The sequence below is a fragment of the Rhinoraja longicauda genome, chromosome 23 (genome assembly GCF_053455715.1).
Source record: "Rhinoraja longicauda isolate Sanriku21f chromosome 23, sRhiLon1.1, whole genome shotgun sequence".
In the NCBI taxonomy this organism is placed as follows: domain Eukaryota; kingdom Metazoa; phylum Chordata; class Chondrichthyes; order Rajiformes; family Arhynchobatidae; genus Rhinoraja; species Rhinoraja longicauda.
The window spans coordinates 13,181,107-13,197,464 of NC_135975.1; the positions used below are offsets into that span (position 1 = coordinate 13,181,107).

Sequence of the window (16,358 nt, forward strand, 5' to 3'; positions counted from 1 at the left end):
TTTAGCTAAATTTGTATTCACAGCGTCGATGGGCGGCACTGCCCTAGCAACTGCGGCTTACCTGCGGTCCGTTTGTCTTTGTGTTTTGTTGGTTTTTTTGTCTTAATTGTAGATGTGATGTCGTGTTTTTGTGTTTGAGTACTATGTGTGTGTGTGGAGGGGAGGGGGGAACTGTAAAATTGTAATATGTGTCCCTTCCGAACGGAGACCCGACCTTTGTTTTCTGGGTCGGGTCTCCGTTCCTGCTGCGGCCTACCATCGGCCCAACTCCTGGAGCTGGTGGCATCTAGGGCTCTGGTTCGCAGAGCCCGCGGACCGGACTCATCATCAGCGGAGCCGGCCGTCCTCGAAGGCTGCGGGAGCGGCTGCGACTCGCCTTAGGCTCGGGCCGCGTGGATGCCGACATCGGGAGCTCCGGCAGCGGCAGCGTGTTCGCCCGCCCCGGATCGCGGGGCTTGGGTCGGCCCGCCGCGGACATCTCACCGCCCGGCGCGGCCTGAAATAGGCCGCGGGATTTTTCTCTGCTCGGCGGGGGCTTCAATGTCGGGAGCCACGACCGCCCCGATGTGCAGCAACAGCGGCAGCGTGTTCGCCCGCTCCGGATCGCGGGGCTTGGGTCGGCCCGATTCGGACCTTTCACCGTCCGGCGCGGCCTGCAACCACAACAGCCTGACCGTGGGAGAAGACGGCAGGGGAAGAGAAAAGACATTCTGGCCTTCCATCACAGTGAGGAGGTGACTGGAGGGAGGAGACTCACTGTGATGGCTGTTTCTTTTTTTTGTGTGTGTTGGTTGGGGTTGTGTAATTTGCTTATTTTATTGCTTTTATTGTTGGACTGTGGGTGACTAAATTTCGTTTTTTGGATGACAAATAAAGATATCTTGAATTTTGAATCTTGAATCTATTGACCTTTCAATTTCAATAGTTTTAATATACTGTACATTACTTTGTCCATGGCGTTTTGGGGCTCATGCTAATGTTAACCACACTCCATATACTACTCCTTATATTACTTGATCAACATTATTCAAATATAACATTCCTGTAATTTATCCCTGTAGACTGTCTAGAAGGAATTGATGGAAGTGATAACATAACACTTAAATGAACATAAAATGATTAGGCAGAGAAATAGGCCCTTTGGCCCACTGAGGTCATGCAACCATTGATTGCCCATTCCCATTAGTTCTGAAATCCCACAAATCTGTGGCTCCCTCCTTCTATGTTTTTGACAGGGAAATCATTCTCAGAATTTATCTCAATTTTTTAAGCAATTTTTTTAATGGGAAAATGAGAGGAGAACCAGACGGCGTAATGAATGTGGAATCCAAAAGTAAACAGGTCATACTGCAAAAATTACAGGGTAGACTAGAGAGGGAGGGAGCCACGGATTTGTTGGATAACAGAACTAATGTGAATGGGCAATCGATGGGCCAGTGGGCCAAAGGGTCTATTTCCTGGTGCTCCTTTCAATCAAACACAACAGATGTTAAAGAATAAAACTTGGGGAAGGAAAGAGGTTGGAGATGAGGTGGGGAGGGGGGGGGGACCATGTTGAGCAGTCTTAGTACAATACAAAATTATTCTGCATTGTGACAACATATGTTTAAAACCTATAATGGGACTGGATGATATGAGATCTTGGCTGCTGTAAAATAGATGACACATTTTTGTCAAACACACCCTAAAACATACCTGAAGAACAACTGGGGCATCTCGATTGTATTTTTCTTCCTCTCCATTCATAGACAGTTTGTGTCCCACGGATTGTCGGATACGAAAGCTGAACTGCGTGTCTCCAAGGCAACCTAGAGCAGCAATACAATAATGGCTCATAATTGTGAAGATATACAAAATAAGATAAAAATTCCAAAATGCTTTTGGAGTAATTGGATCTTTTATTTTGAAACAGATATTGAACAACTGAAGCAGCGTTGAAGGTGACAAAAATAGATGACTGCAGAATAGAAGTAAAGAGCATGAAATTTCCGCTTCAAATACAGTGAAATGGTTTCACCATATAAGGCTGATGTCCAAGGAATATAGGTTGGAAAACAGTTTAGAATTGTTGAGTCTGCAGAGATAAACTTGAGATTTGGCAAAGATAAAGATTGGAAACAAGGGCTAGAATTTTAGTTGAAACTTGACCAAGTGGACCCGTTGGGCCCAAACCTCTCCTGCATTGGTGCAGCACCCTCTCCTCCTCCTCCCCCTCCCCTCCTCCCCCCACTCCATCCCCCTCAACCCCCCTTATCCTCCCTCCCTCCACCACCCTCCCTAGGAGATAGATTTAAACTTTAAAATGTGAATAACTTTAAAACTATAACACCAATTTGAATGAGACGTCTTCCATTAGCACCAAAGGGACGACGGTGAGTAAAGTGAGCCAAAAAATTGCCGCGCTATCGTGTACCGTTTTGGCTGTAGTTCAGGAACAAACAAACAAACAAGAGTTTTAGTATATGGATGTACTTTAGACAGGGTGGTTAGAAACCAACACTGTGTAGAACAGCATACTGAAATTCCAAATGAACAAGTTGTTGCTTAGTGCCAGTTTGTCTCAGTGGACCAAACATATTCCGAGATCAAAAACTAACAAGTTGAACAGTAGTTAGGACATGATGTAAAAGTCCTTTTTGAGTGGATGCAAAAGATTCCATGGCACTGTCCAAAGTTCAAAAGTCAAGGGAAAATATGTATGTGATAAATAGCAATGTGTTTTAAATATTCAATATAATAGTATATTAATTGATAATCCCACAGAAACAATAACATATTTTGAAACTGAGCTCATCGTAGTGACTTATCATAGAGTCATAGAGTAGGAAACAGGCTCCTCAGCCTAACAAGTCCATGCCGACCATCAAATAACCATTTACAGTCATTCAAAACTAACCCCATTTTATTCTCCCTACATTCCCAACTCTCCCCACCCTCTCACATTCTACACACTGAAGGCTGCCAATATGCAGGTCATTACATTGTGGGAAATACCAGAACATCTGAAGGAAATTCGCATGGCTACAGAAAAATGTGCAAACTGCACTGTCAATACCAAATGTGCTGATTACACCTGGACAGTGGAGCTGTAAGCTGTAAGGAAGCAAATCCGTCAGACATGCCACCGTGCACCCAATTTTGTATCTTACCATTGACTTTAACGATGAATTCTATCCTATTCGTATCTCTCACCTTTCATTTGTCATTTCCTACCTCATTCCTCTCAATATGTTGCTGATATCATAATGGCAAGGGCGACTCCGAGTTTCCAGTTGCTTATCACTTTAGTTCTCCTTTCCATTTACATTCTGACAACTGTCTTTGGTCTCTTACACTGCTAACAAAGCCCAACATAAGGCAACTCATCTTCTGACTAGGCACATTCTCAGGACTCGGTGAATTCAACAATTCCAGATAAACAACCTTTCCAGCTTTTAGCAGAATTGTTTGTGGCAGGATGTTGGTGACTATTGTAACAGAGGTTTACACACAAGAAAAGTGTGCATTGATAACCTAGGCAGAAGATTTGATACATTAAAAGGTTATTCTTGTGCTGGAATTTTTAGGTTTGTGCCAAATTATATCGTCTTTGGATATCTTCCCAACCAAATCATTTGGGGCCTTTGAAACGATAGAGGATAGAAATGAGGATGTTGCTTCATAGAATAAAATGCCAAGGAAGGGGGAAAAAAGCCTCATTTGAAGAGGTTTCTTACCCGAGTAGGAATCTGGAAAGGACAGGTAGCAGATGCTGGTTTTCTGAAAAGAAAAAAGAGAAGCATAAAGAGAAATTTTAAAAACCTCATTAATGGGTACGGATGTGAAGCAAGTTCTAAAATTTCAGTCTTTCAAACAAATGTTTTTGTTATAATAGGTTAAAAATGTCTCCTTGACTTTTAAGCTAATGACCACCAAATAAAATGACATCCAAACGATTGGAAGTGAAAGGAATGTTAAGTATAGCCTGGAAAACATTGCAACTTTACTTTCAACCCATTCACCATTCCATATTTCCACAAAGTGTTTTGCCATCAGCACAACCATAGCAGTGCATTCAAGTAGGAATGTCAGTGAATAATCTGCATTCAACCATTTGGATCACGGTTCCCATTCCTCACTTCAATTTCAGAATTGTTTAAAAGAGTTTGAAATTTAACTACAGAGAAATGCTGTGGTTTGTACTTTCTGTCACCTTTACTTGTTATATGAAATAGAATAACCCCATCAAATGTCCTTTAATCTTTGGAGCATAAAAACTATAGATGATTGGAGATCCCAAATAAGAATAGAAAACACGGGAAACACTCATCAGATCAAGGAGCATCGGTGGGGAAACAGAAATAATGTTTCAGGAGGTGGAGCGAGTAAACGACAGCATCTGGACAAATGGATGGTAAGAAGGAACTGGGAATTCCACACCCTGAAGGTCAGCTGCGGGAGGCATCCCAGGAGCATCCCTGGAGGTTGAAGATGGCCGATCAAGGAGAGGGACGACGGTTCCCGGTTCGACCGGATGGAGGTGACGGTTGCAACTGGCCTTTGTGGCCAACTGCAGTTGGCACGGTGAAATGGCGCCAAAACCTTTTGAGTATTACATATAGATTTAGGGGGCCTATTCTATGCATTATGTACTTATTGTATTTAGGTACGACAATAATCTTACTGATATGTATGCAAAAATAGAATTTCACTGTAGATAGACACAAAAAGCTGGAGTAATAGGTGATGTTTCGGATCCCGAAACATTACCTATTCCTTCTCTCCAGAGATGCTGTCTGTCCCACTGAGTTACTCCAGCTTTTTGTGACTGTCTTCGGTATAAACCAGCAGCTGCAGTTCCTTCCGGCACATAGAATTTCACTGTACTTTGGTACACATGATAATAAAGGAACTATTGAATTTCAATGCTTACTTATTAATGCAGACGTGTACCAGCTTAGCTTATGTTCTCAGATTCTATAATACAAACTCAGGACAATCTGACTCAGAGTATTATGCAATAGCACTGAACCAACAAAGCACAAAATACAATTAGGCAACCAGATAATTTATTTTTGTCAGAAACAAACTTTCCTTTCCACTGTCTTCAATTTTCCACTCCAACAGAATTTTTCTCTTTTAATGGTTGTATGAGAAGTGAATTTTGCTGAGAAAGGGACAACCGTACTTAATTTGAATAACCTCAGTTTTTAAATATTTCAAACTTCAGAAAGTTTCTCAACAGTTGTGTATTTCATGCATTTTTATATTAAACAGAAGTGTTTTCTGATAAATTGCTAGAAACTTAAAGAAGCCATAAAGCTAATAACAACTCCATTAATTTAATATTTTACCTCTTTTTCTGTGAGACGCACATCATGGGGATATACAAGCTGAGGAATAAAACACATAATGCAAACGGTTTACTGGAAGGCATTTTTCATAAAAATCAAAGTTAATTATTTGATTACAAAATAGTAAATACCTCAAATGCACATCTATACCCACACCGTGTTTTTTTTAAAACATTGCTAGCCGAAAAGAGCACATTATTCTCCAAAAAAATGAATAGTATCTAATATTATCAGGTTTCATTAATATAATATTAATGCAGTAAACCAATCTAATTGTGCAACTTATTGTGGGTGTTAACGAAATTTTCATATTTGAGAGAAAGAGAATACAAAGGGAGAAGAAGTGACAATTAGGATTAACAGGCCATGTGACATTGATGGTTCCATATCAAACAGCCTGTGCTCAGCTGATGAAGATAAAGCATGTGCTGTGAAACATGGTAAGCCTGGGGCTTGCTGAGATTTAAAGGGTAGAAGCTGCCAATGAGTTCCACATGGTTTGCTCAAAAATCTAGTTTCTAATCAGACAGGGCACAGGATCCAAGACCCAATGAGTTGAATGGAAATTGCAGGGCTAGGATGTAGTGAGCAAAAATGAATTTAAGTTTCTTTTCTTGTTTTCCTTTGGTTTGATCCTGTATTTACAAGTGCTTTCAATGTCTCCGTAGGTCAAAGCATTTCAAACTATTAAAATCGCATGATAAAACAAAGCTTGCAAGTTTGCCAGCTGTCAGCAATACTTCAGGGTTACCACAAAACAGTATCAAGACCTAAAAGCCATCTCGGCCAAGTCACTGCATTCAAAGGTATAGAGACCCTGCAAGGTAGGCCCTCCACATTAGCCCAGTTGAGGGTGGAAGGGATGGAATTGTGGGCAAAAGGAATAACCTAGCATAATATTAATATTCTGGATAGTTAGTGGTTACTTCTATCATGTCAGTGCATCTAGTGAGAATCACCATTTAAAACTAGATTTTAAAAACGTTTTGTGTTGCTGAAAATACACAATACACTGCAGCAAGAATAAGAACATTTTTGGATCTTTGTAAAACAGTGTGAAATTAAAATGCACAGACAGAGAATAAAATAAAACTTTAGTTGAACTCAATCTCAAATCTAGTAATGGAAGAGAAATAAATTAAGAAAACCAAATAGAAAAAAATGAAGTGAATAAATATTATAATCTCGATGAATTAAAACTAAGAAAACATTCCAAATTGTAATAGTTATTCTTCAGTGCCAGAGGTTGACTGCCAATAATTAACATATCGTATTTAAAAAGGTAAGGGACAATAAAATAGGCAAATCATAATTGTTCTGTGACTGATTTGGGTTGTTTCCACAGCTCAAGTACAGTAATTTTATGGTGCTAAATGCAGTGGTCAAGCAAACAATAAGATATTGAATTTTGAATGACAAAGGTAGAGCAGCACATTTGTTGAGAAATGGCAGATGGATTGTAACCTCAGTACGTGTGAGGGCTCGCACTTTGGGAGGTGAAATACAAGGGGAAAGTATAAGGTTGATGGCAAGACTCTTAACAGCATTACTGTACAAGAGGGTTCTTGGGGTCCAGGTCCATAGCTCCCTGAAAGTGGCAACACAAGTACAATGAGTAGTAAAGTATGGTATGCTCGCCTTCTTTGGTTAAGGCATTGACTAGAGGAGTCAGGAATTCAAGATGCAACCCTGTAAGATTTTGGTTGGAATATTGTGTGCCGTTTTGGTCGCCCCATTGTATGAAGAATATGGAGGATTTGGAGAGGGTTTAGAAGAGGTTTTCCAGAATGCTGCTTGGAGTCAAGAGAAGAGAACCAAGAATGTATTATTATCATATGCCCAAAACATGACAACGAAATTCTTGCTTACAGCAATATAACAGGTTTGTAAACACAGTGCTCAATAGATAATATAATAAACAAACAAAAAAAGTTAAATAAATTTAAAAAACAATATAGTACAAAAAAAACAAAACCCAAAGTCCCTAGTGCAACTCAGGCTGTTCGTAGTTTGGAGTTTAGTTGGAGTTCATAGTATTCAATAGCCTGATGGTTGTCGGGATGAACCCGTTGCTGAACCTAATGTCTAGTGAAGACATGCAGTTCTTCTCGCTTGCCGCTATTAATAACCTGGGATTATTCACCCTATTGCTTTTCATGAGGGGGTGGAGGGAGGGGGTAGGAGAGGGGGTGGAGGGAGGGGAGAGGAGAGGGGGTACTCCATTCCTGCTTTCTCCCCACAACCCTTGATTCTGCTAGCTCCAAGAGCTATATCCAACTCTCTCTTGAATATATCCATTGAATTGGCCTCCACTGCCTTCTGTGGCAGAGAATTCCGCAGTTTCACTACACTCTGTGTGAAAAAGTTTTTTCTCATCTCAGTCCTAAATGGCCTACCTCTTATTCTTAAACTGTGTCCCCTGGTTCTGGATTCCCACAACATCGAGAATTTTTTTCCTGTATCTAGGCCTTAATATTTTTTTCTGTGCTTTAACTGACAAGTCTACAATATTTTAGTTTGTCTTGTTCACTATTCTAGAATTTGAGCATTATTGTTGGATGGGAAACGAGCAAAGACTGAAAACATTGGTGTGTGAATAAGAATGTCAGACAGGAGGTGCAGAATGGGAATAAAAGAACAGATGAGGAAGATAAGGCTGAAGATGGGAGGGAAGATATCAGGAAAGAAAGACTGATGAAAAAATTAAAAGCTACAAAATCTTTAATATTAAGGATTATTTGAATTTATTTAATGCATAACAAATAAAATTATCCCAGAAACTTCACAAAATAAAATCAAACAGAATTCAAAAGCAATTGCAAAGAAATACATCAAAATTGGTCAATGAGCTGAGTTATTAAGTAAGATCTTAAAGGAAATAGAAGAGGGTGAAATGCCAGGACAGTGATTCTTTCACGACAATAGATTAGCCAAAAACATAATTCAGGATAAAAAAGAATAATGTAAACAGTTTTTTTTTAATTTATTCACTAACAGAGCCAGTATTTACTGGATAACCTTAATTGCCCTTGGATCAAGTGGCTTACTATGTCAATTTAGATAGAGTCATAGAGTGGAAACAGGCCCTTTGGCCCAACATGTCCCAACTGCACTAGTCCCACCTGCCTGCACCTGGTCCATATCCCTCCAAACCTGTACCTGTCCAACTGCTTCTTAAATGATGGGATAGTCCCAGCCTCAACTACTTCCTCTGGCAGCTTGTTCCATACACCCACCACCCTCTGTGTGAAAAAAATACCCCTCAGATTCCTACTAAATCTTTTCCCCTTCACCTTGAACCTATGTCCACTAGTCCTCGATTCCCCTACTCTGGGCAAGAGACTTTTAAAAAGGCAAGAGAATTTAAAGGTTATTCAAAAGAATACAAGACTATTGTGGATTTGAGTCAAATATAGACCTAACTTCCAGTCATTATAATCACCACTGCGTTTTATTCAAGGTCGAATTTATTTTCCACAGTATCAATGTAATACTCAAAATCATAATCCCACGTAATTTTTCCTGGCCTCCATATTACGTCTCCAGCATCATAGCCTCTATGATACAGTTGCTCACACAGGAATCAGGGAAGAAATAGCTGCAGCGAATGCACACAATTTATCCGTCCGAATATATCCTTTTCATATCATTTAAGAGCAAAAAGGCATGTCTGATCACAAACTAAAGAAAGGAGAACCGGGACTCAACCAGGTCAGAAGGACAAAGCTACCGAGATAGAAAGAGGCGTCGTCAGCGTACTTGTCACATCTTCACATCACAGCATCGGGAAAGCAGTATATGGAGATGCAAGAGACCAAACGTGCATAATACCAATATAAGTCATATATTTCAAAGGTTGTACATGAGGCACAACAATTTGTACCCAACCGATCACTGTCCTCCTCAGGCTTCATCCTGCAACGCCAGTGTCCTATCCTCAAGCCCAAGCTCCCACCGTGATTTACACTCACCTCGATCGCTTGACCCAGCTCCAAGTCGAATGTGACCACACAGACGCACTCCAGCCAGGCTGAGAAGCGGTCCCATGGAAGCGTGGAGCCGGAGGCCGAGAAATGCTGAACCCTCCGGCATCGGCTCTCCGGCTCCCACAGCTCCATGACAACGGCGCCGCGTTCCAGCGCATGCGCATGCGCACCAACCCTGCCCGGCACAGCGACGCCTCAAGGGCGGCACCCTGCTCACACATGCGCACCAACACTGCCCGGCACAGCGACGCCTCAAGGTCGGCACCCTGCTCACGCATGCGCACACATTTGTTCTGACATGCCCAATTAACGCATGCGCGCTTGCGAACAGCCTGAAGCGGGTGGGGTGTTTCCGCCCACCTGTACCTTCCTCCGCAGATGCTGCCTGACCCGCTGAGTTCCTCCAAAAGTTTTTATTTTGCTCAAAATTCCAACATTTGCAGTCTCTTGTGTCTCCAAGGTACTTCTGGGATGGAGAAGTGATTGAGGGAAAGCTGTGATTTAGTTTTACACATCTCCTTGAGGAAACATAGAAACATAAAAATAGGTTCAGGAGGCCATTCGGCACTTCGAGCCATTCATTGTGATCATGGCCGATCATCCACAATCAGTAACCTGTGCCCAACTTCTCCCCATATCCCTTGATTCCACTAGCCCCCAGAGCACTATCTAACTCTCTATTAAATTTGTCCAGTGATTTGGCCTCCACTGCCCTCTGTGGCAGAGAATTCCATGCACAACACTCTGGGTGAAAAAGTTACTTCTCACCTCAGTTTTAAATGGCCTCCCCTTTATTCTAAGATTGTGGACTCTGGACTCCCCCAACATTGGGAACATTTTTCCTGCATCTATCTTGTCCAGTCCCTTTATAATTTTATATGTCTCCATAAGATCCCCTCTCATCCTTCTAAACTCAGGACTGAATGAAGAGAAGCAACATTTGTTGAGGAGGGGTTCATAAATAAATAAGACATAGGAGGAGAATGTCATTTGGCCCCACTGTTTCCCCGGCCGTTCTCAATATCCTTTAATATTCATAAATCTTTTTGGAATGTAATTAACGACCGAGTCTTTACGGCCCTCTGGGGTAGAAAGTGACAAAGATTCACTACCTTCCGTGGGAAGTAATTTCTTCTTGGTACTTAATAACCAATCCATGTTCTGGACTCCCCAAACAGGGGAAATATCCTCCCTGTGAAGCCATTTAAATATTTTGCATGTTTCATTGAAGTCACGTTCGTTGTTTTAAATTCTAGAGAATGGAGATCTGGTTTACATGCTCTTTCCTCACATGACAGACCCTCGTCTGCCTGGTAAATCTTTGCTGTATTCCCTTTATAGGCAAATATAGTAATTATATCTAAGGTGTGGTCTCACTAACACCATGTATTGCAGTATGACATCTGTACTTTTCAGCTCAAATTCTCTTGAGTAAAAGAGGATTAGCATACCATTTGCTTTCCCCAACCCCTCAAAATTTAAAGATAGTCATTATTTGTTTTATCCCTGACCAAAGTGGATTACCTCACATTTTCCCACAATGTCCCCACATGTGCCATATTATTGCTCATTCAATTAGCTTGTGTACATCTCTTAAAGCCTCTTTGCAATTTTAATACTGTCACATTCCCACTTAGTTTTGTGTCAGCAGCAAACTCAGAAATAATACATTTGCTCCATTGAGCTAAATGGTTGATATAGATTGTGAATAGTTGGTGCACAAGCAAATTGGGGAGAGCAGATGAGAATATGGGAGTTACTGCAGCACCTTGCTTTCAATGGCTCAGGTTTGGCTTCTATTAAAGGAATACCTTTGATGGAAGACAAAATAGATCAACCATTTGGTATGTTATTAGCAATGCACGTTGGGCCCCATCGCACAGAGCTGGAATAACTCAGCGAGTCAGGCAGAATCTGGTGAACATATACACCGATCAGCCAAAATATTATGACCACTGACAGGTAAAGTGAATAACATTGATTATCTTGGTACAATGGCGCCTGTCGAGGGGTGGGATATATTAGGCAGCAAGTGAACAGTCAGTTCTTGAAGTTGATGTGTTGGATGCAGGAGAAATGGGCAGGAGTAAAGGCCTGAGCGACTTTGACAAAGGCAAAAGTGACTCCCTTGTTCAAAAAGGGAAGAAGACAGTAGGGAGCTATAGGTCATTTAGTTTAACATCTGTTGTTGACAAAATGATGGAGTCAGCAATCAAATAGGAAGCATCGAATCCTATAGGAAAGTTGAATATAAGAAAAATTTGTAAAAGTTGTTTTATGAAATGTAATTCATGTTTGACAAATATGCTCAAGTTCTTTGAGGATCTAACAGGGAGAATTGATAGAGGGAACCTATAGAGGTACAATCATAAAACTTTACAGCTCGGGAACAGGTCCTTCGGTTCAACTCCTCGACAAAGATTAACCATCTGATCTAGTCTCATTTGCCGCGTTTGGCCCGTATCTCTTCAAACATTTCCTATCCATGTACATTATAAAGTCTTGTAAATGTTGTTATTGCACCTGCCTCAACTACTCAACTGGCCCATATACCCACCACTCTCGGTGTGAAAATGTTGCCCGTCAGGTTCCTGTTAAGTATGTCCCTTCTCACCTTAAACCTGTACACTCGAGTTCTTGATTCCACTATCCTGGGAAGTGGACCCAATGCATTTACCCTATCTATTCCTCTTATGATTTTAGACACCACTATAAGATCACCCACCCCCCTGCTACATCACTTCAAGGAATAAACACTGAGTCTGCCCAACCTGGTAGCTCAAGCCGTTAAGCCGTGGGACCATCATTGTAAATCGGCTCTGCATTCTTTCCAACTTAATGGCATCTTTCCTATAGCAGGGTGACCAAAACTGAACACAATTCAAGTGCATCCTCACCAACGTATTGTACAACCATAATATAGTGTCCCCACTTCTTCACTCAATTCCTTGACTGATGAAGGCCAACAGGACCTGCGCTAGTAAGTTTTCCCAAAATACAACTCCACACACTTAAATGAATTAAATTTCATTTGCCATTGCTCAGCTGATCAAGATCCCATTGTAATTCTTGATAACCATCTTCATTATCTATGACACCACCTATTTTGGTGTAATCTGCAAACTTGCTAAACATGCCAGGTACATTCTCATTCAAATCATTGATATAAATGACAAACAACAATGGGCCTAGTACCGATCCCTGAGACACACCACTAGTTACAGACCTCCATTCTGAAAATCAACCTTCCACCACCACCCTCTGCTTTCTACCATGAAGCCAATTCCGCATCCAGTTAGTTAGCTCTCCTTGAATCCCATGCGACCTAACCTTCCAGAGCAGCCTACCACATGGATGCATTGCTTTAAGGGCGTTGCTGACATCCATATGTCTACAGCTCTGTCCTCGTCAACCTTCTTGGTTACTTTAAAACATTCAATATAAATTCGTGAGACATGATCCCCTATGCACAAAACCATGCTGACTATCCCCAATCAATCCCTGTTTTTCCAAATGCTTGTACATCTTATCTCTCAGAATCTTCTCCAGTGACTTTCCTACCACAGATGCTAGGCTTACTGGTCTGTAATTCCCAGTTTTTACTTTGCAACCCCCTCAAACAGAGGCACAGCACTCTCCAGTCTTCCGGCACCTCACCCGTGTCCAACGGTGATTCATGTATCTCAGCCAGTACTCCTGCAATTTCTTCTCTAGCTTTCCACAGTATCTTTAGATATATTATTTATCTTCATTCGTCTATATATCGACTATAATACAGATTGTCATCAAGATCTCTCCATTAAACATCCCAAGTTTCCTGGACTTCCCGTCCTTCTCCGCAGTAGAAACAGAGGAGAAATATCAATTGAGGACTTTGCTTATCTCTTGTGGCTCCACACATAGTTTAACATTTAAGTTTCTAAGAGTCGTGTTCTCTCTTTTACTCTTAATACACATATAAAATTGATTCTCCGTAATTTTATCTGCCAGAGCTATTTCATGCTTGCTTTTTGTTCTCCTGATTTACTTCTTAAGTATGCTCCTCAATCTCAACATTCCTTCAGGGATAGACTTGATCCCAAATGCCTTTACTTGGCCCATGCCTCCTCCTTTTATTTGACCAGCCTTAATTTCTCTCATCATCCAGCTTTCCTTTCTCCTACATGCCTTTCTCTTCACTCTACAGGAACATGCATATGCTCAACTCTCATGAACACAGTTTTAAAAGCATTCAATTTTCCAGATGTCTCTTTGCCCACAAACAAACTACTCTAAACAACTTTTGCAAATTCCTGTCTAATACTATCAAAGCAGGCAACATTTAGAACATTAATTTTTAAATTAATGAAACTGTGGTAGCTGGTTCCAAAAACCTCACCCCCTGACACTTAAGTAATTTGCCCTGCCCATTTCCCTAAGAGTAGGTCAAGCTTTACTTTCTCCTGATATTACCTGAGGAATGTTTCCTGAATACATTTGACAAATTCCACCCCATTTAAGCCCTTGGCACTATGGCAGCCCCAGTTTATATTGGCAAAGTTTAAAAAAAACAATCACAACAACCTATTAGTCTTGTAGCATTCTTGAAATCCCTGCAAAATTGATGGTTTTACTTATCCAACATTTTACTGTGAAGAGACTGCCAATTGTCCCTACATTATATTTGTAGATATCAGAATGAGTCATCTGGAACCCTGGCACCAGGGAGGCAACACACCATCCCAGAGTCCATTTACTGCAACAGAATTTCCTGTCTGTTCCTAAACTCATGAATCTCGTATCACCATAGTCTGATCGCACCCTACCCCTCTGTACCTCAGAGCCAGACATAGTGTAACAGATCTGACTGCTGCTGCATCTCTCCTCTGAAAGTAAAGGAAGAAATGTCCTTGTGGTTTCTTCATCCTGGTTTGTTGGTAGTGTTTACATTTTAGCATGTAAAATATTTCAAAATGCCACAGTTTATTCTTAATAGTTACTAGAGCAAGTGGACCCGTTGGGCCCAAACCTCTCCTGCATTGGTGCAGCAACCGCTCCTCCCCCCCTTCCCCTCCCCCTCCCCGCCCCTCTCCCCCCCCGCTGCCCCTCTCCTCCCCCGCTGCCCCTCTCCCCCTCCCTCTCCCTGCCCCTCTCCTCCCTCCCCCTCCCCTTCCTTCCCTCCCTCCCTCCTCCCCTCGCCCCCCCTCCCCCACTTCTCCCTCCCCCTTCCCTCCCTTCCCCAATCCCTCCCTCCCCCCTCCAACCCTAGGAGATAGATTTAAACTTTAAAATGTGAATAACTTTAAAAATATAACACCGATTTCAATAAAACTACTTGCATTATCACTAAAGTGGGCGGCACGGTGGCGCAGCGGTAGAGTTGCTGCCTTACAGCGAATGCAGCGCTGGAGACTCAGGTTCGATCCTGACTACGGGCGCCACCTGTACGGAGTTTGTACGTTCTCCCCGTGACCTGCGTGGGTTAATTGACTGGGTAAATGTAAAAATTGTCCCTAGTGTGTGTAGGATAGTGTTGCTGTGTGGGGATCGCTGGGCGGCGCGGACTCGGTGGGCCAAAGGGTCTGTTTCCGCGCTGTATCTCTAAATCTAAATCTAAAGTAACAATGGTGAGTAAGGTGGGCCTAAAATTGTCGCGCTATCGTGTACCGTTTTGGCTGAAGTTCAGTCACAAACAAGATAACAAACGAGAGTTTTAGTATATGGATTTCCAGTTGTTAACAGTTTGAAACAAATGAATTTGAGGCACAAGAGCAATTCAAGGAACAAAAAATCGATTTACTGTATTTTGAACAGCGGTTTTGCATTCTGTCATTCTCTCAGTTATAGTTATATGCTTGGATAAACTAGCAGTCCAAATTCCAAAGTACTATCTTAGAAAAAGTATGATTAAGTCAATATTTATTTTGTTCTTGTCAGTGAATTGTGCCACTAATCACACTCTGCAGCCTAATTTTTAGAGTGGAAATGTGGGATATTGGCAAGTGAATCCAATTAAATAATGACATTCAGACAAAAACCAGAAAGAAAAACCTGCATTTATGTGATGACTTTCCTGAACCCAAGGTGATACGAAGTCTTTAAAAACATTTAGGTATGTATTAACAATACAAGAAATATGACAGCCAAATTATTCAGAGAGGGGAAGTCAGGAGACTATGTGCCAGTTTTCATTGATGGGTAGGCACTGGAGTGAGTTAGCAGCATCAAATTCATGGTATGACCATCTTAGATGACCTGACCTGTGCCCAATTAGGAAGGTGTGCCAGTTTCTCTATTTTCCTGGAAGTTTAAAGAGATTGGCATGTCACTGTAACAAGCTTCCAAGATGTACTATAGGATATATCCTGACTGCATCTTGGTCTGATACAGCATTTCCAATACATAGGAATGCAAGAGGCTGCAGAACCCACAAAATCATAGTGAATGCAAATGATTCTTAATACTGCGGGACAACCTCAGAAGCAGAAAGAGAGGAAGATAAATTATTATGCGAATGAGGTTTCCAAATGTTTCAATGTTTTAAAGCAAAGTTTGTAAATTAAGTGTTGTCATGTATTTGCATATATTGTTCCATTTTATATGGAATCGGAGTTGGATTTGGAGCTGAGGACACCCTGTCACCAAACAGGCACTCTGAGGCTTTTCAGAAGGTTAGGCACATCTAGCAGCTTCTAGGAGCAGGATCACTCTGGGGCAGATTGCAAGTCCAGACTCAAAGAGGAGAGGCAAAGGAAGAAATGTGCATGCACTTCAAGACACTAAGTTTTATAATTTGTTGCTCATGAGAACTCTGCAAGTTGAGTTAAGTGGATGCATGCTACAGGATGTGTGTATGTGCTTGATGGGATTCTTTCTGATGATTGTTTTGGATATCAAAAATTACCTGAAGAAGATTGGGACTTGCGCAGTGGTACTGACCCAAGTGCCAGCAGCTCAGTCTTGGACCTCATTGAAACGTACATAGTGAAAGGCTTGGATAGAGTGGATGTGGAGAGGATGTTTCCACTAGTGGGAGAGTCTAGGACTAGACATCATAGCC

At 41.6% G+C, this 16,358-nt stretch overlaps 1 protein-coding gene across 1 annotated transcript in view; it reads right to left on the reverse strand.

Annotated features, from left to right (window-relative positions):
* Nucleotides 1-9,531, reverse strand: part of dennd6b (DENN/MADD domain containing 6B) — a 54,380-nt gene extending 44,849 nt beyond the window's left edge. The window contains exons 1-4 of the mRNA XM_078419659.1: nucleotides 9,305-9,531; nucleotides 5,334-5,372; nucleotides 3,717-3,759; nucleotides 1,696-1,808 (exon numbers count right to left, since the gene is read on the reverse strand). Coding sequence (XP_078275785.1) covers nucleotides 1,696-1,808; nucleotides 3,717-3,759; nucleotides 5,334-5,372; nucleotides 9,305-9,451 — 342 coding nt within the window. The 5' untranslated portion in view covers nucleotides 9,452-9,531. The remainder of the gene's footprint in view (nucleotides 1-1,695; nucleotides 1,809-3,716; nucleotides 3,760-5,333; nucleotides 5,373-9,304) is intronic.
* Nucleotides 9,532-16,358: the final 6,827 nt, after the last annotated feature.